At 39.7% G+C, this 23,255-nt stretch overlaps 1 protein-coding gene across 3 annotated transcripts in view; it reads right to left on the reverse strand.

Annotated features, from left to right (window-relative positions):
• The window catches only part of GRIA2 (glutamate ionotropic receptor AMPA type subunit 2), a 168,599-nt gene that overhangs the window by 40,604 nt on the left and 104,740 nt on the right, over positions 1–23,255 (reverse strand). For all 3 annotated transcript variants that reach the window (XM_024746134.1, XM_024746135.1, XM_024746133.1), the window contains exons 6-11: positions 19,779–19,940; positions 5,044–5,211; positions 4,681–4,785; positions 3,893–4,003; positions 2,172–2,378; positions 1,317–1,687 (exon numbers count right to left, since the gene is read on the reverse strand). In XM_024746134.1, coding sequence (XP_024601902.1) covers positions 1,317–1,687; positions 2,172–2,378; positions 3,893–4,003; positions 4,681–4,785; positions 5,044–5,211; positions 19,779–19,940 — 1,124 coding nt within the window. The remainder of the gene's footprint in view (positions 1–1,316; positions 1,688–2,171; positions 2,379–3,892; positions 4,004–4,680; positions 4,786–5,043; positions 5,212–19,778; positions 19,941–23,255) is intronic.

Here is a 23,255-nt window from a genome sequence, read left to right on the forward strand (position 1 = left end):
TATATATATATATATATATATATATATATATATAGTATGTAATAATTATTATTATATGCTATACACTAGAATTATATATCTCTCTATATATGCAATGCAAGTGCCATTGATATAGTTCTAATTTAGTGCAGTTCCATAGAGAAGCCACAGGGAATTTGATGGAATAAAGATTGTTCAGATCCATAAAATTCATAAGAATGTGCCCTGCTATCTGAGAAGTAGGTCATTGATAATTTCTGCATACATGATATAGTCCCTTTATCTTGATGGGTGTAGTATACAGAAAAGGTCGCGGAAGATACAAAATTTTGAGCTTCACATACAGGTTTTTGAAATTAATCACTTCTTATCCCCAAAGTGCTCAAAAACTAACAATAATGAAATGGTATTTAAGAAGCCTTTGCCTCTGGTAGTTATTAAGATACCCACAGACTCAAAGGAGGGTAATTGAGCCCAAATTAAGATGTGCCGGTAGATCGATAATCATATAGGCTTTAAGTGTGAAAGCAACCTCATTAGGAAAAGTAGGATTTATTCCTCTGAAGAACCAGACATGGCTATCATTCTTAATCATGTACGTGACACGAATAAAGGCAATGTGTGTTTTGTGATACGTTCATTGTATTTAGGCATTCTAGGGCAGGAATTAAAATATTATAATGAGAGTAGGGATGTAGGAATTTATTCCCTCCTGTGTGTGTATTGCCATTCAATACGGCACAAGCGTTTGTAACAATCAGCCGTCATTATCACCCGCCTATATATTTCTAGATACTTGGAAAATATATTATCATACATTCTTTTTAACCCAGCAACCTAACCTTTTAAAAAAACACAAATTTTACAAATATCTCTCTCATGTCATTTCCATGAGCTAATGATAGGGGGGAAGAAAAAAGAGAGAGAGATGAGATGTGTGCAAATGGAGTTTTGTCGCTTTTGTAGTTAGTAAGTAATGTTGCCCATTTTCCCATATACAGGTCTGTGGATCAACACACAGATGACTGTAAAATGAGAATATGCAGCAAAAACACGGTACCCCTCCAAGAAGGCATGAAATGATAGGAACCTTATGCATTTTATAGCCTCTCCATGGTGTGTATAATCTCACCAGGGAAATATAGGATCAACGTTCAAAGAACATTGCTCAAATATTTCACAGGCTTACGCCGACGGTAAGAGTCTGTCCTTACGAGTCTTACACTGCTTGGACAGGTAGTCGGCGGCTGCTAACTTCTTTACAGTGAATTCATAAACACCATGAATGTCCACTCGAGACCTAAAATGCACAAAGTTGAAGCGGGTGAGTAACCAACCTTGGCGAAATATCGCATCCTTGCTGCATAAAGGCACCCAAGGAAAACCAGAGACTATTAAAAATCCCAAATTCATTAGTTGATTCACTACTTTGTGTTTCTCTTCCATCTTCAAACTCCTCAGTGTGCCACTCGTAGGGGCTAAATCTGCTGACCAGGAATAAAACTACACTGACCCCTATGTAGGCAAAAACAATGCACATCCAGATCTCATAGGCTAAAGGATCAAGAAATGAAAACACTCCTGGTTTGGACTTCTGAGGCTTCTTGATCATGATTGATATCCCGAGGCTCATAAAGGGCTTTGAGAAATCGATCACCTCCTCTCTCACAAGGGTGATGGTTAATGGAGCAATTGCAATGTCAGCTTTCTGTAAGGGAAACAAAGGAAAATAATAGAACCAGGAGTCACGGTCAGAGAGGAATCGTGGTTACGTTATTTGATCAAAGGGAAGGGAAGGACATCAGGAAACTGGGAATAATCATTTCCCTGGTGGAATCCCAGTAAATACTTAACAGAAGAAAAGCAATTAGTTCCCCAAATATCCCTCCTGTTTATAAATACAGAGTACACCCTTCTGGCTTGATTATGATAACTACATCTGCCTCTATGCCTTGGCAATCTCTGAACAATGCATATGGCCCATAGGCTTCAAGACAGGTGAGATGCCTGTCTCCATCTGCATATTTGCTTCTAACTTCATCTTCAAATGTGCACAAGGAAATAACACAGCATTCCTAGAGCAACGTGGGAAACCCACAATCTCAGACATTGGTACTTCGCATGGAAGGCAAGCATTCTCTCAACAAGAGTTCAAACGTAATGACTTTACCTTTGAGAAGCGCAGTACTTACCCCATATACAAGTTCTCCAACCATCCCATTCCAAATTTTCGTGTCTGCATCCCTGGCCCCATACTTGCCATCCCCAACAATGGTCAACTTGTACTTGAACCCACAATGCTTGGCTATTTCTGCAGCCAAGTCAACACAGTAGCCCTCGTAGCGCTCATTGCCTTCAAGCATTTCATGATTTTTCTTCATCATAACATATGGAGATTCCTATATGGAAAGAAAGTGCTCTAGTTGACCAAAACGACTGTGTTACTGATCTACTCGCATCCACTCAAATCTTCTGGTTTAATTATTACCTGTAAGCCAGAGACGTTGTAGAATACAGATAGTGGAAAATATGACTGGGAAAAAATTAAGTATAATGCTTCTGATCAAAGGTCCTCATCTATCTTTCATTATATTTCATGCACATGGCTGGCACCTGGCCAAACCAAAGTAAACAAGAGACTCAAGAGCACAAACTGTTAGTATGTCCCCTTGTAGTGTTTGTGATCCTAGTATTTAGAGAGGAATAATGTGGTTTAACATCTGTTTTAGTCAACTCTGGATCCAGCACTCTCTTATCCTAAGTTAGGGCTCCCCTGACTCCAAAGAACCAGCATTCACCCAAACCCCTGTGCCACTACGAGTTCGAGGATAAGGATCTTGTGGAAATCAGGTCCACGATCAGTGATGCCCAGACTCAAAGAGTCGTTGCCATAGTGATGTATGGAATCTACCCTCTCAGACTTGAGAGCTCACTTGCTCTTTGAGACAGAATATCCTAGAATTACGCTACACGGATAGCTAGGGAGTAGCATCCCCCCTGTGAACACCATAAAAAGGAAGCATGAAAACATGACTCAACACCAGCCCCCAAATTTTCTCCACTGGAAAGTGGCACTGAGGATATTTGGGGTTCAGTGAGATACCTCCTCTCAGTGGCATGATTCAGGCAAAAATCCTCAAATCTAGCTTACATTTATTAAGACTTTTCCAAGTGCCAACCAATGTTGTTATCCAAATCCCTTATTAACCTATGTTTTTTTCTCAATATCGTTACCATAATGAATCTCACAAATTCACTACATCACAACGTAGTAAAACGAAATCAGACTGCTTTGCTGCAAAATCACATCTTTCCTCCATTTCTTTTCCCCAACAGCTTCTTGTCATAATCAACATCTGCCGTCCACCTATCCAAAGCCTCAACGTTCAGGATCCAGTTCAATTTTGTCTCATCCAGCCAATACACGTCCACTTAGCACTAGCTATGTGCCAACTACTGTGCTGAGATTCGGAGTTAAAAAGAAGGGAGATCACCCTTGTCTTTCAGGAGTCCACCTTTCCATACGAATATAGAGAAGCTGACAACATCATTAAACCATGTAACGAATGTAAGGACAGAGTGGACCCAGAATCGTGTGGGAGCGGAAAGGTAAAACACGGGAGGAATACAAGGAAGGCTCTTCCAGGCTTGCCCTAGGTGTTCACCCGTGTGAGCACCAGGTTACCAATTATCTGTGGAGCCGAAGTTCAGTCCTGAAGAGGATAAGACGTATTCTGAGTGCCGTAGCTCGTGTTTGTGAGTCCTTCTGACAGAATACGCATGCAGCGAATGACTAAAACATTCAAAAGCATCACTGTATCAGTTATTCTCCTAAACATAAGCAGCGATTCCAGTTGACAGATATTTTTCTTAAGAAAAATAACGTAAAACAGAGGCACAGGTAGCTAATTACCAAAATTGTAGTGACGACCACAGTCTTATTCTCCAGCCCAGAAGTATCGTTTCCAGAAGGGAGTTCGGTGAGAGTAACAACCATTTTGTCCACTTCGCTCCAGTAGCCGATCTGCAAAAGGGTACAGAAGGTGGGCACCTGGACATATGACCTTCCTACTGGCAAAGCACTGAGTTATTTTCAAACCCATGTTTGAATCTGAAATTACACCTACACTAACTAGGCTTGTTCTAAACAGAGATGTACCTTTTATGCACGTGAATCTAATAGCAATAGAAAGAGACTATAAAAATAAACAAACAAAAACAGTTCTTAGAAACGGCTTGTCTCTTCGTGTTCACTTTTCACACTCTCTAAGGGTAATTTGTGTGGGCGTGATCATATAGAAACATAAATAAAATCCAGACAATGGCATTTCAGCCATAACAGAAGAAAAAAAAATGTTGACTTGAACAGTTACATTCACATTTGCACCAGCTATGTTTGGTCTCCCGAACCATAATCTTTCAGGAACAGTTCTTTTTCTTCTCATTAAACTCTTTTTCTACCTCTGTCTAAAAAAAAAGTATAACAGTTTTATTTATTATATCTTAAAATTACATTTCAGGGTTACTTACCAGAAATAAATAGAGTTTATTTAGAAAACATATTTTAAAATATATGTTTCTGAAAGTTGTTGAATCCAGCTATGTGAATATATGTCTCCAGGATTCTGGAAGATGAGGTGATGGGTTCACTAACTCACCTCCTCACACAGAGAGAATGCCTTCAACTCGCTAATGATTTACCTTCCGTGGCCCATTCGTTTTGAGCTCCATGATGTTAATTGTATAATTTATTCTTTTTCCATTCTGGTCAAACTTGATATTTCCTGAGAGACCTTCAACCTGCACCTAATGAGGAAATGGGAAAGGAGTACAATTATAAATTCACTTCCACCAGATACAGAGTGGTTGACCAGATGACTCTCCCGGGATGCAAGTCAAGAAAATGACACTTATTAGGTTTCTGCTCTTCAACTTACCTTTGTGTAGTTAGGAAATAATACTCCCTCTTTATAAAACAGAAGAGATAAAACAAGAATGACTAATTCAGCAGGAAAAAATAGGGGCCATCGTTAAGTCACATTACAATCATTTTCAGTGACTGACCTGTTTGAGGGCCCTTTCTATTTCTACCCCTTGTCCCCAGGGCACAGCTGGGTTTGCCAGACAGTCTCCTGCATTCCCCCTTCGGGAGATTTCAATTCTCTGCTTCCGTAGGTTTCGAAAAGCTTCGGTCATCACTTGAACGGCGTCATAGGTCAGAGCAGAAGTATACTGAAAAGTACCACACACATTTCATAAGAATGGGAGAAAATTCAGAGGCTCACTGTACACTGGCAATCAAGATTCCAGTTGCCCGCCATACACACCATATCAGGGTCTGAGAATTTAGGCACAATTTCTATCTCTAGAAACCTAAGAATGTAAGAGGAGTAGTATGGAATATTGGAACTATGGACTGTCCCTTCGATTCTAAACATTTTCAATTATATTAACATCTCATCTATTTCAGATGAGACTTTTCATAATAATTGTGTTGATGTTTTCACTTTTGTTTTTTCTAACTAGTTTCTCATTAGAGCATCACTTTATGGCCTGACCTGGTGATATGGGAAATTATGAAATTAACAAATCAATATTTCTCCACTGTCTAATGAGAGATTCACCTGGCAATATGGAAAGGATACTGATCATTTTGGGGATCCTTAATCTCTAATTCCAACCCTAGTGATGTGCATATATATGTGCAGTGATCTTTTGAGTGTCTGTTTTTAAACTCTCCTAGGTGATTACGATACTCAATTAGAAGAACAGCCAAACTTCATGATTTCTAGGTCCCCTCAGGCTTCAATAATCTATGATAATACTAGTTACAAGCTTATGGTATTCAGATCCCAGTGGGGCAGAAGGATTATTTTAGGAGCCTGGGGCCTAGCAGAAAAAAACTACTATCCATACATGTGTACTAGGCATGGTCAGGGGCTGGATAAGTATTATTATGGCATGTGTACATACTGCCATTTATCTACGTTTGATGCTGCTGTCAATAATGCTAAATCCCATTGTAACAGAAAGGCTTTAATTACTGCTGAGAAAATTTCTGTTATTCAGTATTTTTCAGTCTTTAGGTAACAGAAGTACAGTGAAGCTGGGGCCGGGGGGAATGCCATATCATACTGATTTTGTGGCACTAAAAGTTTTGACCACACATCCAAAACAGGACCTCAACATTCCCAAATAATCCTCCGCTTTCTTCAGTAACTTGGTTCTTCCACTCTCAAAGGTGACTATTCTATACCTTCTTTTTATCTTCTCTATATACTTCTATACATTTCTCTTTCTCTCCTGCTGACTCCCCTGCCTTCCCGGTCACCAAGAAAATAGAAGCCAACAGACAGAACCAGCTGACCTTTCCACCGAAAACTACCAAGCTCCACCTTCCCTCCGTCTCCGTCCTGAGCTGGCATCCCTTGAGGTGGCCGTGCCCCTTCTTCAGGACAGCCACTCCAGCCTCACACTGACTCCGCCCCTCATGCCCCTGAGGACATTTTTTTATGCACTTATACTCTCAATATCCCGCATCAGCCTTTTTTCCCTATTGGATCATCTCTATTAGCAATTCTACTGCTCCAGTATCTCCTACCACAAGTAAAAGAAGAAAACAATAGGTAGGTAGGTAGATTTGATAGATAGGTGGGTGATGATGATAGATAGATAATAGACAGATTAGATAGATAGATATCGATAGATATAATAACTGCTTTTTAGGTCCATATCTCCTTCCAATTTCCACCATCTTTTTCTGTTTCCTTCACAAGAACATTTGTTAAGACAGATTTTCTAAATTTTCCATTTCACATCACCCTCCTTGCTCTCTTGAAGTGATCTCATTCAGTCCATGGCTTTAAATCGCATCCATTCACTCAAACATGACTTCCTCAGCAGTGTCCTTCCTGCCCAGCCCACCCAGTCACTCTCCTGCATGGGACCTTGTTCATCCCCTTCATAGTCTCTACCAGCATCTGAGTATCTTCTTCATGCATTCTTTGTCTACTTCATCTCTCCTCCCCAATAGAACAGTTACTCTAGGGAAGCAGAAAACTTATGTCACCACTGAATTCTCAGAGCCCAGGGCACAGTTGGAGGAAGGAAGGGAGGAAGGAAGGCCAGAGATCTTGATACTGATTCTATCTTTATGGGACTCACATTGCCTTCCAGTTCAGTGAAAAGATACATAAACAGATAATTGCAAAATATCATTAGAGTGTTATAAATCGGTCCAGTGGTGGATAGACGCGTGTGTTGTTTATTTTTAACATGAGAGCTGGTACAATAAAGCAAATGAGAAAGTAATTTATGTGGTATGAATTATCCTCTCCTCACATGCAGAAATTGTTCTGAGTTTTTAATGCTAAAAATGGTAATGTGAAGTTATCACTTAATCTTGGCATGAAATAGTTTAGTTGAATCAGTTTCATTTTATCCAATGAATGAATCAAATTTGATGGGAAATTTGGTAAGAAGAAAGAAGAAAAAGAAAATGATTTGAGCCCGCAGAACTGTGATTGATGCTGTTAACTGTGATAAGATATTCACATTTACTGCTAAATTTTCTTAAGCAACGTCACTGCAGGCCTATTCGTGAGTCCTTCTTGACAAATCTAGAATATCTCCTGGATGACTGCAGTTAAGTTTCCTGGAAATACCTCTACTAGATGGATCTAAATAAAACCCATCACTATTTTTTCCAAAATCTGCAACCTCTTCCTTCAAACTGTACATGCAAGATATTAGCAAAATATACTGTTACATATCCATTTAGGCAACTTATATTCTTGGATTGAAAATGTAATTTTCAATTACTGGGAACTTATCCTGAGAAAATATTCTCAAATACAGAGAGTTTTCACACAAGCTATTCATTTCAGTATCATTTGTAAAATGCAAAAATTAGAAGGAACCTAGATTTCTGAGAGTAAAGGAACGTTTAAAAACCACGCTTTCTGGGACTTCCCTGGCAGTCCAGTGGTTAAGACTTCTCCTTCCAGTGCAGGGGGTGTGGGTTCGATCCCTGGTTGAGGAGCTAATATCCCACATGATTCGCAGCCAAAAAACCAAACCATTAAACAAAAGCGATATTGTAACAAATTCAGTAAAGACTTTAAAAATGGTCCACATCAAAAAAAAATTCTTAAAAAAAAATACACTATGCTTTCTGCCTTGTGGAAGTATTATGTAGCCATTAAAAAGTTCTACTAATAACAATTTGTAACAATACAAATAATGTTAGCTATAAAATAAGTGAAAAACAGTATTACAAGTTAAGTTTTTTCAACAAAAAGTGAGAGCAATAAACAATGGTTGTATCCCTTCAACAAAAAAAGGAAAGAAGAATAAACAAAATCGTTAGAATAACAGGGAGGAAACATACATGATATTTCTTTTCCAAGTATTCTACAATAACCATGTACCTTTTTTAAAAAAATGTATTATATCAAAAGTATTGTTTTAAGTCATATCTACTTAGGAAAAGACTTCTTGGAGAAATGGAGATATCACATCAGCTTTTTCCTGCCTCACTTATATGACTGTCTCTATTCTCCTAGGGGAAAAGAAACCAATTAGTTTGTTTTCTTATACAGCAATCCATCCACTGCTAAACAGAAACCTGTACTGCAGTTTGTATCTGAGAGTAATGATCACAGTTAAAAGGCAGACTCTTCCTTCAGTTACCCTGCTCACATTACTATGAGAAATCTATAAAGCCATCTGCTAAATGTTTCAGTGGTCTATAAATGTTGGTGAACTACATTAAAAAATAAGAAGAGGCTGAATGAACTAAAGGTATTTAAGTCCACGCAGTGTGTTATCGTTATGACTCAGGGCATGAGCTCACTAAGAAGAAAAATCCTTCCAACCTTTTTCAAATGTTCAAATCTAATCAAGTCTCAAGCCTATTATCACTGTAAATTAAAAGTCACAATCATAGACACAATTCGGGGCTGAGAGAAAATCAACAGATTCTGTATCCGTACCTCCTTCTTGTTTATGTTCTGCATATGTGGCTCATTTATTTTTCTCAACAAATATATCACATTTTTGATTGGACAGTTAAATATTTCAGTTTTATTCTACCATTCACTAAACTAGATGTAAATTCATTTGAAGGGAACGTGATGGTGATGTAAGATCTCCTTCTTCGAAAACAAATGCATCATCTCTGCCCTGATGTTCTGTGAAATCCCTCAGCTGAGTTGGAAATTTGTATCTCACTGGGGACCGTTATGTTCTGTGATGCTATCTCACAGTCACTCCTATCCACACTTGAAGAAGAAATCTGGGAAAACGTTTTTATGGTCCATTTTCCAAATGTGCTTTTTATCCCATTTCAAATGTATCTTTATTGAGACTTATTTTTCAAAAATAAAATAAAATATGCATTTTAAACATGTTTGTTAGGCCCAATAGTGATCAGATATTATTCAATAATGCATTCCTATAATCACTGATACCTGAAAGGGTAGTCTTACAGCCAAAACAAGAAAAAAAGAGGAGATGAAAAGGAGTTCTATATACATTTCAAATTTAATGAATATTCAAAGAGGATAAATGGGCTATAATATAAAATTTTATGGATCTTCATAATGATAGCACCTGTTCCGAAACATATGTTACCTGCACGGTGTGAAGACAGAAAAAGAAATGCCATTCAAAAAGGAAGTACTAGGCTTTAGCATTATCAAAGTGTTACAAAATTTCCTATGAATGGCCACTTTCCAAATATCCGTTGACACTTGAAATTGAACTGAGTATAGTTTAGAAAGCATGGAATACAGCACCTTCTGATTTCTATCAGGGCTGCCTCAAGTCCTGATTTTGCCATTTACAGCTCTGTTGCCTTGAGCAAGTTAACTAAAGCATCAGTGTCCAAAGTTTCTTATCGATAAAATAAGGAGAACAATGTCTGCTCTACATCATAGTAGTGCTGGAAAGGAAGGTGAGGGAGAAAGGAAGAATTCAGGTTGACCTAGTTCTCTACGAGCCAAACCTGAGTTGGATAGTTTCCTAGTAAGTCCTTTAAAAGAAAAGGAACAAAAACCTCTACGCAACAAATATTTTTATTCCAATTTTATAGGTGAAGACTGCAAGTTACAAGTTATGTTTTTCTCAGGGTCACAAAAATATGTGACAAAGGTGGAGGAATTTGAAGTAATGAGGGTGACTGACCTTCCTGGTTTGCCTGGGCCTGTCCCAGTTTTGGATCAGAAAGTCTGGAGTCCCAGGCACACTGGAACTGTTGGTCCCCTTATTTGGCAAATTCCACATCAAATGAATAAAGTTATAGGAAACAAGAAGCTGGATGAGTTGAAAAATATGCTAAAAATGCAAGTTATTAACCAGCATGTTTGCCTTCTTTTTTCCTTTTATTATGCTCTAACTTGTTCAAAACTAGCTTATTTTTACAACATTTTGAAAACTGCCATCCTGATCTACAAGAGTCTCGGATCCAATAAGTTCAGGAGATGGTTCTCATGTTGGCATATTAAAGGCCCTGAGAAATACTGCAGTAACAATTCCAGTTTAACTTTGTTTGGTCAGCATTGCCCAAACTAATTACCATTTAAAATTTTTCCTTAACGTCAATTACTCTCCATAAAACTAGCATTTGTGTAACATACTTTGGGCTGTAAGTTTTATAGACTGATACATTTTCCATAATCATTTTTAAAATAGCATCAATTATTTAGTTAAAATTATCAACAGAATGATATCTCCCTAGAGAATCTTACACAATATAACAATTCTCATTTCTCCATTAGAAAATCATCAACATAGTCAAAAATGATGAGCTCTAGGAAAAATAACTAAGCTTATAAGAAAATTTTAGAAAGTCTTTTTTTGTAAACTTCTTGGCAATGGCCTAGAATCAACTAAAGCCATAGAAAAGAAAAACATTATTATGAAATACATTATAAACTTAAAATTATTCACTTCTCTTCATTTCAAATTCAACTGAAGTCTAACCTCTGGAAAAGACCTGTCTGTGATAAGGTCATCGTTAATTCCCTCTAAGCCTTTTGGACGTGTGACCTTTGTAGCTTCACTGCATAAAGCTGCAAAATCTTCAGTAAGACTAAACATCACTGGAGGAACAGGAACTCTCACTCATTGTCGGTGGAAACACAAAATGGTATATGGCTACTTTGGCAGACAGGTTGTTTCTTACAAAACTAAACAGACTCTTACCGTATGATCAGCAGTCACACTCCTTGGTGTTTACCCAAAGGAGCTGACAGCATACGTCCACTCAAAAACCACCACACGGGTGCTCAGAGCAGCTTCATTCGCAATTGCCAAAACTTGGAAGCAACCAAGATATTCTTCAATAAATGAGTGGATAACTAATCTGGGGTACATGCAGACAATGCAATAAGATCATCACTACAAAAGAGCAAGCTACCAAGCTTCGCAGACAAGGAGGGACTTTAAACGCAGATGACTAAGTGAAAGGAGCCCACCAGAAAAGGCTACAGACTATATAATTCCAACTATATGACCTTCTGGAAAAGGCAAAACTATAGACAGTAAAAACTACGGAGACAGTGGTTGCCAGGGGCTGGGGGGAGGGAAGGACGAATAGGTGAAGCCACCTTTAGAGCAGTGGAGATGCTCTGTCTGAAACTAAAATAATGAAAGCATGTTACTGTCCATTTGTTCAAACCCGTAAAATGTATAACAAGAAGAGTGAACAGTAATATAAAGTGTAGACCTTTGGTAATTATGACGTGCCGATGAAGGCTCATCAATTCTAACACATGAATCACTCTGTGAGTGGAGCTGATATTGGAGGAGGCTGTGCAAGTGTAGCAGAAGAGGATACACGGGAAATGTCTGTACTTTCTGCCCAGTTTTGCTGTGAACCTAAACCTGCTCTACAAAAATAAAGTCTTAATTAGAAAGCTAATGAAAACTCAACATCTGGGCTTCCCTGTGGCGCAGCGGTTGAGAGTCCGCCTGCCGATGCAGGGGACACGGGTTCGTGCCCCGGTCCGGGAAGATCCCACATGCCGCGGAGCGGCTGGGCCCGTGAGCCATGGCCGCCGAGCCTGCGCGTCCGGAGCCTGTGCTCCGCAGCGGGAGAGGCCACAACAGTGAGAGACCCGTGTACCGCAAAAAACAAAACAAAAACAAAAACAAAAACAAAACTCAACATCTTTAGTAAGCACACAAGCTGTATCACATTTTCAAGGGGGAAAAAGACAGCTCCACTGGCAGGAAACCACCATTAATATCCTTTGTTATCATTCTCTATGAAGAATAAAAATAATTTTTAATACACTGGGGTGAAAGACTCTTGAATGTAAAAAGAATATATTAAAAACAACATATCTTTGCCTAACTTAGCCAGATTGGCGATTGACCCTGACTGAAAATCTTGCTGAAGGACCAAGACTTTTACATTCCGAAACTCTAGATTCACTTAGGGATTCAAATTTTCAGCTAAAACGAATCAGATTCATCAAGATAGAAAAAAGATACTCGAATCAACACAGTGCTTGGTTTTGATCCACCCTGAGAAGAGAAAAGGCTTCTCTTAGAGGCAGGTATTTTACCTGTCCGTTGCATAAGTTCCTCCCCCCGATGCTCCCCACTTCTTAGGCACCTTCTAACAGGTGAAAGTACCTTACTTTTTGTAGTCTATGAACAACAAAACCAATATTTTCCAGGGTAATTTAAGATTTGATTTCAGCAGAGGTGACCTGCTCAAAGTCACTACAATCTTTAAAAGACAGAGGAGCCTCTTGAGGGTCATACATTTGGCAAAAATTAGAAATGTTAGCGTATGCTTTTGCATGCCTAAACTTGCACGTCACATGATCATGGTATTAGAGATTTGGGAGAAATCTCAGAGATCGTGGACATTTATTCCCTTAGCAGACCAAAAAATGTGGACCTGAGATGAACCCAGATATCCTGTATTATAATTCAAGCAGTGGTAATGTATTTTTATTGTTCATGGTGTAAGATGTATTGCAATAGCTTAATAAATTATTTTTCAAGTAAATTTTATGAAATATGTAATGTTGTCAATATCAAATTTTCAATTTATGGGTTTATTTCAGTCATAAACACACTTTTTTTTTTTTTCTTTTGGTACGCGGGCCTCTCACTGCTGTGGCCTCTCCAGTCGCGGAGCACAGGCTCCAGACGCGCAGGCTCGGCGGCCATGGCCCACGGGTGCAGCCGCTCCACGGCATGTGGGATCTTCCCGGACCAGGGCACGAACCCGTGTCTCCTGCATCGGCAGGCGGACTCTCAACCGCTGCGCCACCAGGGAAGCCCATAAACACACTTTTTAAACCACAAAACATAACGGACTAAACTTGTCAAGCCTCTTTTTTGTTGCATGTCAAAATACTTTAATGTTCGTTGTAGGGGACTACAGTGTGCCAGCAGTGGGTTTCGTCAGTTAAAACATTCGAGAAGCAGAATTAATTCTATGAAGCCACCAGGGCACTATTTAATGCACAGCACTAATTACCAAACTCAAAAAGATTATGCTATTTCCAGACAGGTCTAATAAGTCTCTTAGGATAGCAATTAAGAAAGTTCAAATTGCTGCTTTAAGTCTTTTCCTGAGTAAAACGGGATTCTTGCAGGAAAGCCATTATTTAAGTGGCACGCAATGTCAGTCCTGTGTTAGGGGTGAATTCCTTGACACTGGCAGGCCTGGCAGACACAAGTCAAACTAGGTTCAAACTGTCCACTTGACAAGGTAGAATGGATGGTTACATCTTGCGGGTTGTTGAGACCCCGAGAACCCTGAAAATCCAGCTCAAAATAGAAATGTGTGTAAATTAGTTTGGAGATAGTGGCAAATCATCCCTATCATCTGCCTCTTTGTCAACATCTTCTTGAGGAAGGTAAAATGCTCCCTTTAATTGTCCCATTTAAACCCAGGCGCCGCGATGGGTCAGGTCTGATTACTACAGAATTTTCTATTTCATCCCGTAAAATAGCACGACTTTTCTGTCACGGCTGAGTAAAAGAACACAGCAGATGCTAAGGGCAGGAATTTAAACCCCATCCTATAGCAATGATAATTACTTATTTTCTTCTTTCTCTGTGACGATATTTTCAAAGTGTTGCCCTAGTTTCCGCTTTATTCCTCTTCATTTCAGCAAATCTCTGTTCTGTGCCTTCTGTGCAAATCCTGGCATGAGACGAGGGACCAAGAAGACAGAAGGAAGGAAGGAGACTGCTTTTCTGAGTCTTGTTTTCCATCCACAAATACCTCTCAGCTGAATTTATATTAATACATTATAAATGCACGGTTGTGATTTTTGCGATTATTATCTCTAAAGAAATGGAGAGAACTGGGCAACAAATCCATTTATTTCCCCACCTCAGACCACAACCACCATTCAGACAACTGACAGCCGCTGTCTGCATTGTTCCTGCATCGCCCTAAAAGCTCTCCTGCCACCGAGTTCTCTTGTCGCCAGGGCAGCCCATTAACTTTCTGTTTCACAACCGTGGTGATGGCTCTCCTCTAGGGGGTCCCTGCTGCTCACAGAATGAGACTAAACATTCCTTAGTAGGTCAACAAGGCACTCAAGATCTGGAGCCTGCACATTTATAAGTATTATTTCTCAGAATTCCCCCCAAACACCTCTGTTCAGCCTCCAGCCTTACAGAAATACGTACATTTTCCTTGCACACCAGACTTTAATTTCTCATTTTCTCTATGGGAAGTTACTGTCCCTCCTTTCTCCTAATACCTACCTCTCCTTCAGGTTTTAAATTCCATATGATTTCCTCAAAGAAGGAAGCCTTTTCTTACGTCTAGAACTGGGGTTAGAAGCCTCTTAAGGGTGCTACCACAGAACTTTTGCTTTCCTGTATCTGTTCATTCAGAAAGCCTTTACTAAATAGCTGCTCTGTGCCAGGCCTTATTCTAGGAGCCTGGGAGCAAACAAAACCAGTGAACAAACAAACACCAACAAAAACTCCCTGCCCACATGTCACTTACTTTCAAGATGGAGAAAACAATTAACAAGGTAATGAATACATTCATTATAAATACAGTAGACTAGGAGCTATTAAAGGGAAAAATACGAAAAAGCTGGAGCAGGGAAGGGGGAGATGACTCACCCTAATGGGTGGGAGATTGCAAGTTTAAATAGAGAACCTGCTTCTGGGGTCGTTAAGGAGATGGAAACTGAACAAAGAGCTACAGAGGGCAGGAGGTTTAGCCTTGCAGATGCTAAGGGCAGAAGAGTCCAGAAGAGGACAGAGCCAGTGCAAAGACTCTGAAGTGAGAACATGTCTCCCGTGCTTAAAAAATGGCAGAATGATACGTGCACCCCAATGCCTATAGCAGCTCTATTTACAACAGCAAAGACATGGAAACTACCTAAGTGCCCACCGACAGATGACTGGATAAAGAAGATGTGGTACATATATACAATGGAATATTACTCAGCCATAAAAAAGAATGAAATAATGCCATTTGCAGCAGCATGGATGGACCTAGAGATTATCATACTAAGTGAAGTAAGTCAGAAAGAGAAAGACAAATACCGTATCATATCACCTATATGTGGAATCTACAAAAAGGGTACAAATGAACTTATTTATAAAACAGAAATATATTCACAGATGTAGAAAACAACTTATGGTTACCAGGCAGTGACGGGGGGCGGGATAAACTGGGAGATTGGGATTGATATATACACACTACTACATATAAAATAGATCACTAGTACGAACCTGCTGTAGAGCACAGGGAACTCTACTCAATACTCTGTAAGGCCCTGTATGGGAACAGAACCTAAAAAAGAGTGGATACACGTATATGTATAACTGAGTCACTTTTCTGTGCACCTGACACTAACACAACATTGTACATCAGCTATAGTCCAATAAAAATTAAAAAAGAAAAAATAACTGGCAGAAAGGCCACTGTAGCTGAAGCAGAGGGAGTGAGGGGAGAGCCCGAGAGAGGAAGGCGGAGCATGTAGAGCTTCGTGGCCAGTGGGGTGAGTCTGGCTTGCACTGCTGTGGTATGGATGGCCACAGGGCTGGGGGGCCGGAGAGCAGCAGGGACATAATGTAATTTACATTTTAAAAGGACCACAAGCATGGGAGAGAGAGGGGTCAGTCAGGAGGCAGGGAACCCCGTCTAGGAGATCATTGCAGTAGCCCGGCAGCAGGGCCATGGGGGCTGGATTTAGGGTGGGTGCAGAAGAGGCGTAGTGTTTCCTGACAGACTGGATGTGGGCCACCAGGTAAGAGAGGGCTCCGGGACACTTGCAAGTCCTTGGCTGAAGGAACAGCTGAAAAGATGGGGTTGCCATCAACTGAGAGGGAAGGGTTGTTGTAGGAATAGTGTTTCAGGGGATGAAGAGGGAGCAGAGGTGGAAATCAGAAGTTGAGAATGCGTTGATATTAACGCGTCAGTAAGACAACTTCCACCAAAGTTAATACAAGGTGATGGCCGGTTTCTAGCCTGAAGACGATCAACCCCTTGAAGACTGGAACTTTGTCTTTTCTCTGACACCTAGAACAGTGACCGCTTGCAGAGTAAAAACTCAGTAAAATGTATAATGGATTGATGGATGAATAAGTGAATACTGCCCCAAATTAGCACATTAGTGAAAGAGAGTCAGATTTTAAATCTCTAGAGTTATTTTTGGCACAGGACATAAGAATGAAGAAATTTAACATTTGCAATTTATATTCGGTGGTTATTAAAATATGTTAAATATTGAAACACATAAGGTTTACTTGTATTTATTGAATAAGATTGATTTTAATTAGGAAGCTGTGGAAGGTGCATTGACTTTCAAGGAAGACTAGAAGTTTTAAATAGTTATTTATTTAATAGTCCCACAACTTGATATAAATTATATAATTTCCAATGCCTAACCATGGAGAGGATTTGATGTAATGAATTATATTTTTACAGGCTCTCATGCCTATAGCATAAGTTTACAATTTAAATTATCTAGCAACATACCTGATACAGTCCATGACCCAAAACACAATGTAAAAAGAGATAACCGCATTCGAGATATTTTCGCTTGGACAGATGATATATGCTTGTTTGTATTAGGAAATGGTATATTGTTCCCTATCTAGTTTTTCTTCCTTTTTCTGCCCGTGAAAGAATCATGACAGAAACAACCATGAAAGTCCTGTCTTGGAATTACTCTTTACACCTGTTGACAACTCACTCCTCCCGATTTCCCTGGACCTGTTATGCTGTTGCATGGCTCACGGGCAAAGCCCTGCTCAGGCATCCTACCTCTGGAAAGCCTTCCTACCGTACTGCCCTTATCATGTGTAGGAGCTGCCACAGTTTACATGTATCACTCTCTATTATATTCGCTTACTGGCATGTTTGTATCCTCCATAAGACTTTGGATTATCAAAGGCAAGAGTCATTCTTTCAAAATGTATTGCGTTCCCGGCTGTCTAGTACATGAGCAATATCTCCGTGCTAGGATGAACTCCCACCCAAAGGCACATCCTCCACACAGATTTTCAGTACTTTTTATCACGCTTCAAAGACCATATAAGATATATCTCTCACTGGCACCTCTGTTTCCAAAGATGTGCTAAGTAAGTCTTTGTAAATGTTGTTCAATTTTGGGGCCGAGGGTCAAAAAGTGATTGAGAGCCTACTTTTTGGGGGGTGGAGGGTGAAGTAGAAAAGAACAGCTTTACTGCTTTGCCAGGCAAAGGGAGCCACAAGCAGGCTCCTGCCCTGAAAAACTGTGTGTCCCAACCCGGAAGGATTTGGTGAGGAGTTCTATAGCAATGGTTCTAGGGCGGGGTTGCTGATAAGGACCAGGGTGTGTGCAGGGCCTGCGCTCCTTTAATCTGGCCTCCAGGACCTTCCCTGAGTTCCAACCGGCAGGTTCAAACAGCCGCTAACCAGGGAAGGGAGGGGATGCAGAGACAAGGGAGGGGCAGTCAGGAAACAACAGTGTAGCCTTGGGGCAGGGTCCTTGTACTACCTCAAGGGATACACAGAACACGGAAGAGGCTGTGTTTTGTTTTGTTTTGTTTTGTTTTTAACATCTTTATTGGAGTATAATTGCCTTACAATGGTGGGTTAGTTTCTGCTGTATAACAAAGTGAATCAGCTACACGTATACATATATCCCCATATCCCCTCCCGCTTGCGTCTCCCTCCCTATCCCACTCCTCTAGGTGGTCACAAAGCACTGAACTGATCTCCCTGTGCTATGCGGCATACCATATGCTAACACACATATATGGAATAATAAAAAAAAAAGTTCTGAAGAACCTGGGGGCAAGAAGGGAATAAAGACACAGACCTACTAGCGAGGCTGTGTTTTTAAACTTTTAAGCCTATGCTCTTTGAGGCGCCCCACAAGGAAAGGCCATCACGATCTTTCTGAAACTTGTCAGAAGAAACCAAAAGGGAGCCGCTCTGGAGGGAAATGTTACAGCCAGAAGGGAGCAAAGAAAGGTCACCAACAGAGTGAACTCTGGTGCTAGGTCTTAGCAAAAATGTTAGCAGAATGCATTGCCAAAGATCTCTTATCCCCTAAATCCGCTTGCGCTTTGAGGCATAGCATGTGAACTTTAATAACGATATGACTTCCGTGAGAAAAAAGTCATCTTTTGCTTTCATCCTTCTCACAGGCAGCAGCAGCGGGAGGCTACACGATGACTAGCAGAGTGTTCAAAGGAATGTCAGTCCCATCTGAGGGGGAATGCCACACGCACGCTCCATCAGAGGACTTCACTGGCAGCACATCTGGATGCAGGGAAGCCTGCAATCCCAGCAGATGTGGGCCTCAGTCAGACCCCTGCTGAACACAGGAGGAGACAGACACTGATGGGGTCCCCTCCCTTCTAAGCAGCCCTGTTAAATGGTGGCACGCCCACGGCCCTCAAGCCCTTTATAAACGTATATGTGCTGAATCTCAGTCAAGGTCACCAAACGAGAAGTCACCTACTTTAGAGAAAAAATTAGCTCCGGGCTATGCTTTAGCATCCTATGGGATGCTTTCCTAAATTTGACGTTGAATTAATAGGATCCATTTACACACCCCAAAGTAGAAAACTTAAAAGTTTCTAATTCTTATCTAGCACCAGTCTCACAACCAGACGCAAATTTAAAGCCAAACATATCTGTTTTTTTCATTTTGTGCAGAAAACAACATCAACAAAACTTCTCCAGGATGTATGAACGTAACTATGAGAGCAACTGAAATGACACTGTCCCTGACTGGTTCTTGCGCAGCCTGCACTATGATACACAGATAACACAGGTAAACAGATCACTATACATTTGACAATACTCTGCAGCTTTTATTTTTCATAAACCTAGTCTCCAAAAGTGAACAGGACCTCATCTCACTCACTCTTCCTCCCGCTGGTTTTACTCTTATCTCTGCTCTCAATCAGGTGACGAACAGAAGAAAAAGAAAACCCTTCCTATCAACAGCAGAAATATGTCATATTTGGAGGTAAATATATGCAGGTATGTATTTACACAATAAAGTACACTGAATAAACCGGTGAAGACCTCAAGGTGTCCAGACACACAGAGAATAGAAGATGAGTCTGGAGAGCGCTTATTACAGAGCAGTGCATGACATTTAGCGTTCAGAGTTTCTTTGATTACATAAATCATTATATTTATTTTGTTAATTATGAAAACAAATTGAGACTTTTATCTTCTTCCTAAGGTGTCCCAGAGAACAAGCTACTCACCCGCAGTTAGATAGAAGAGATGGAGGTGGAGGTGGGGATAGACATGGTGATGGAGGTAGAAGTAGATCCTGATAGATATGTACCTTAATTGTAGTCGTGTGTGCTCCAGGGTATTCTTTTTCTTCCAGTGTTGACCATCTCTCTATAAACTTAGATACCATGGAGTCATCATAGTCTACTATCTGAAATCCAGAGACGTTTGCACCTCCAAACTGAATTTTTAATAGGTCTCCATCGGTAAATCCCTGGACAGAGAACATATTTATGTCATGCTTTCTATTAAGAACCAAATAGAACTTAACGTTAAGCAAATAGCTCTATACATTGTGGTTTTACAAATTTCAAAGAACTCATGAGGGAGATAAAAAGCCTATAGTAAATGTTTCATGTATTTTAACGGCCAATATTCTTCCCCAGCACCTAGCCTCATCCTGGTCATAGCGGGTCCTTAATCAATGATTGTTTACTGGTCATACTTACATAAAAGTTCTCTGTATTATTGAGAAATCTTCCAAGGATAAGAACTGGGTCTTATTTACTGTATTTACAACAAAGCACCACCAGATACTTAAACATTAAGCTACATCTCCAAGAGCTACAACATTGTGTGATGGTTATTTCTATTTAAATTGTCCACTCTCTCAGGTGATATCAAAACCTTGTAAATGAGAAGGGAAAGTACCAAATGCTTTGTCATTATTGGAGAACGATTACGTATTTTCATTTTAAGCATGAAACTTAGTTTCTATAAAATGTATTAAATTTTAAAAAGCCACTTCTACTGCATTGTTAGAATGAATTCAGTCATTACTAAAACTATCCTAGAGTGTTTCCGCTGCCATAAAGTACATCTCAGTTTGGGAGTACATTCTCTGAAAGATGAAATCACAATTAGAAGAATTGGAAATATTTTGACCTAAATATGAGAGCCTTTTCTTTGTTGTTGATATTAAAAATATAGTTTAATATTATTTGTGTGGAGAAGAATAATTACGCTGTTATTGGCTTGTATTTTTTCTTTTTATCAAATAATGCAAATAGAGGAAAATGTATATAACAAAATTCATAGATTTTCTGTTCTGACCCACGCATGCCTCAGTTAAGCTGCTTCAAAACAATCAATTTCAGTCATTTTTGTTTTTCGTGTATTTACCTCTGTAATTCTGCATGACACATTTGTGTTCTTCTTTCCTAACTCACCCATGTTAGATTTTCTTCTTCAGTTTATACTCGTGCCAGATGAGTACGTAGGTCTCATAAGCAAACCATCTACCTCCTCAGCCATTTTAATGTTCGCTGTTTTCACAGTGAGAATTCTGTTTTTCAGAGCAAAGCCAAATACCGTGTTTGGATTGCACTTTCCTTCTTGAATAGTATTTTATTCTAATGTTGTTGACTGCTTCATTGTTTTCACTACTAGAGCTTTCTCTTTCTTATTTTTTCTCCAGTTGCTCCATGTAAAACTTTTCATGTTTATATGGGTAAAAGTTTTTTCAATTAAAATATTGAAACATATCAAGTCATCTCTCTTTTCCCCTGCCTCCTGGAGCCTTCCACCTTAACGCTGCAATCTCAATGGTTCCTCTTTCATCTGCTCTGCAATTGTTCTCCTGAAATGCCCCTTCCCCTCTTTTCTGAGTAGCTTCTCTGTATCCTCCATCACTTTTCTCTCCTGTTTTACCCCTTTCTTCAGCTAGAGTCCTCAGTAGTCTCCTGAGACACGTGGAGTTACCTTTTTTGAGACACTGAATGTCTGTAAATACCTTTGTTTTCTCTGACACTTGACTGGTATTTTGGCTGGGTATAGCATTTTAAGTTGAAACCCTGATAATCTGAAGGCATTGTTCTACTGACTTACTGTTTCTACTGAAAAATACAACAGCATTATTTCTAATTATTTTTTGTCTGTGACCTGCTTCATACTCCTTCCGGCTTCCCACCTGTCGTAAACTTTAAGATCTTCTATTTATCTCTGAAAGTTCATGGCGATATTTTACGAAAGAAGCCTTTTGTCTTTCATTATTGTGTGTACTCAACAGGCAGATTTATGTCATTTAGCACCGGAAATTTTTCTGAATGTTTCTCTGATAATTTCCTTCCCCTGTTTTCACTATGTCTGTTTAGAAGGTTCATTAATAAGACATTGCAACCGCTAGATTAAACGTCTGAGTCCCTCAGTTTTCTCCACATACACCGTTTTTTTATTGTATTGTCATTTTGCCACATAATCTGGAAGATTTTCTCAACTTTACCTTCAAACTCATGTAATTTTACTAGTTATTCTACGAAAAAGAAGTTAACTTCCCAGAGCTCTTTCTTGTTCCTTGAATTTTTTTTTATAGCAGCCTTTTCTCCTCTTTATGGATAACATTTTATCTTATTTCTCTGAAGATATTCTTACAGTTTGAAGCATTTTTCTCCTGATTCCTGCCTGCCTTGTTTCTGTGTACTTGTTTATTTGTATTACATCCCTCATGGCAAAGACTTTTTTCTCAAAAGTCTGGTAATGCTTGGCTGTCTAAGAGGAAGATGCCAAAACATTTCTTGGAATTTCTATGTGCACGGGCAGGGCTGGTTGATGAGTGAGCCTCACTGTAAGGCAGAGTCAGGAGGGCGGATTGCAGGGCTTTTTGTCTGATTCTGAAGGGCTGAAGAAATGAGAATTGGATCCCTTATGACCGCTTCCTCATCCTTTATCCCCTTTAATGACGTATCAGGAACTGGACTACAGCCTGTGTTTGGGGAGCCTAATCAAGCATTCAGCAATTTCTGAAGAAATAAGTCACTAACAATATCTGAGGATTTTTCTATCTTTTACAGCCACTTCCTTTAACACTCATTAGCCACTGGACATGGAAGAAGGGACATTCTCAATCAAGACTTTGGAAGATGAAAGCCCTTCAACTTTGGATGGCATTCTCCAATTTTAAATGTCACTGAAATTTTCAAGCGCCCTAGAGATTCTCAGAAACTGCAGCCCTCTACAGATTCTTTGAATTTACTGATTCACTAGAAATTCCATATGGCGAGGATACCAAGTATTCAGAGAAGGAAAAACACAACTTGAATTCAGATAAAATGTTATGTAGATTTCTCCCTATAGCAGCATGACAGCAGCAAGAACTTGCTTTTATTTTTGAACCTTTTTACGCTGGTCAACACATGTTTCCTTTTTCACAGCATCTAATATCAACTCTCAAATTATTGATGACCTCCTTCTGCCATTATTTCTCAATGTCCCAATATAACCTTCTCCATCTGGACATTTTTAAAGATCACAGCTTTCGGTGTGGCTCTGTGCTGTTCATCGATGGCACAGGTCACACAGGGACTGATGGCCAGGCTGTTCCCTGCACAGAATGTGGTTCTGGAAAGCCTGATCACACAGCTTCACTTATTTTAACTCTCGCTGCTCTGGTCGGGACTCATTTAGGATCTATAAGCCATATTATACGGGTAAGTTCTAAAATATTATTATAGCGATGAGCCATTTCATTGCCAAACAGAAATTTTATCTTGAACAACCAACTTCTCCCAATATATGTAGGTCCGAGGTTGAA

This window comes from Neophocaena asiaeorientalis, unplaced genomic scaffold (genome assembly GCF_003031525.2).
Source record: "Neophocaena asiaeorientalis asiaeorientalis breed wild unplaced genomic scaffold, Neophocaena_asiaeorientalis_V1.1 scaffold51, whole genome shotgun sequence".
NCBI classification, from domain to species: Eukaryota; Metazoa; Chordata; class Mammalia; order Artiodactyla; family Phocoenidae; genus Neophocaena; species Neophocaena asiaeorientalis.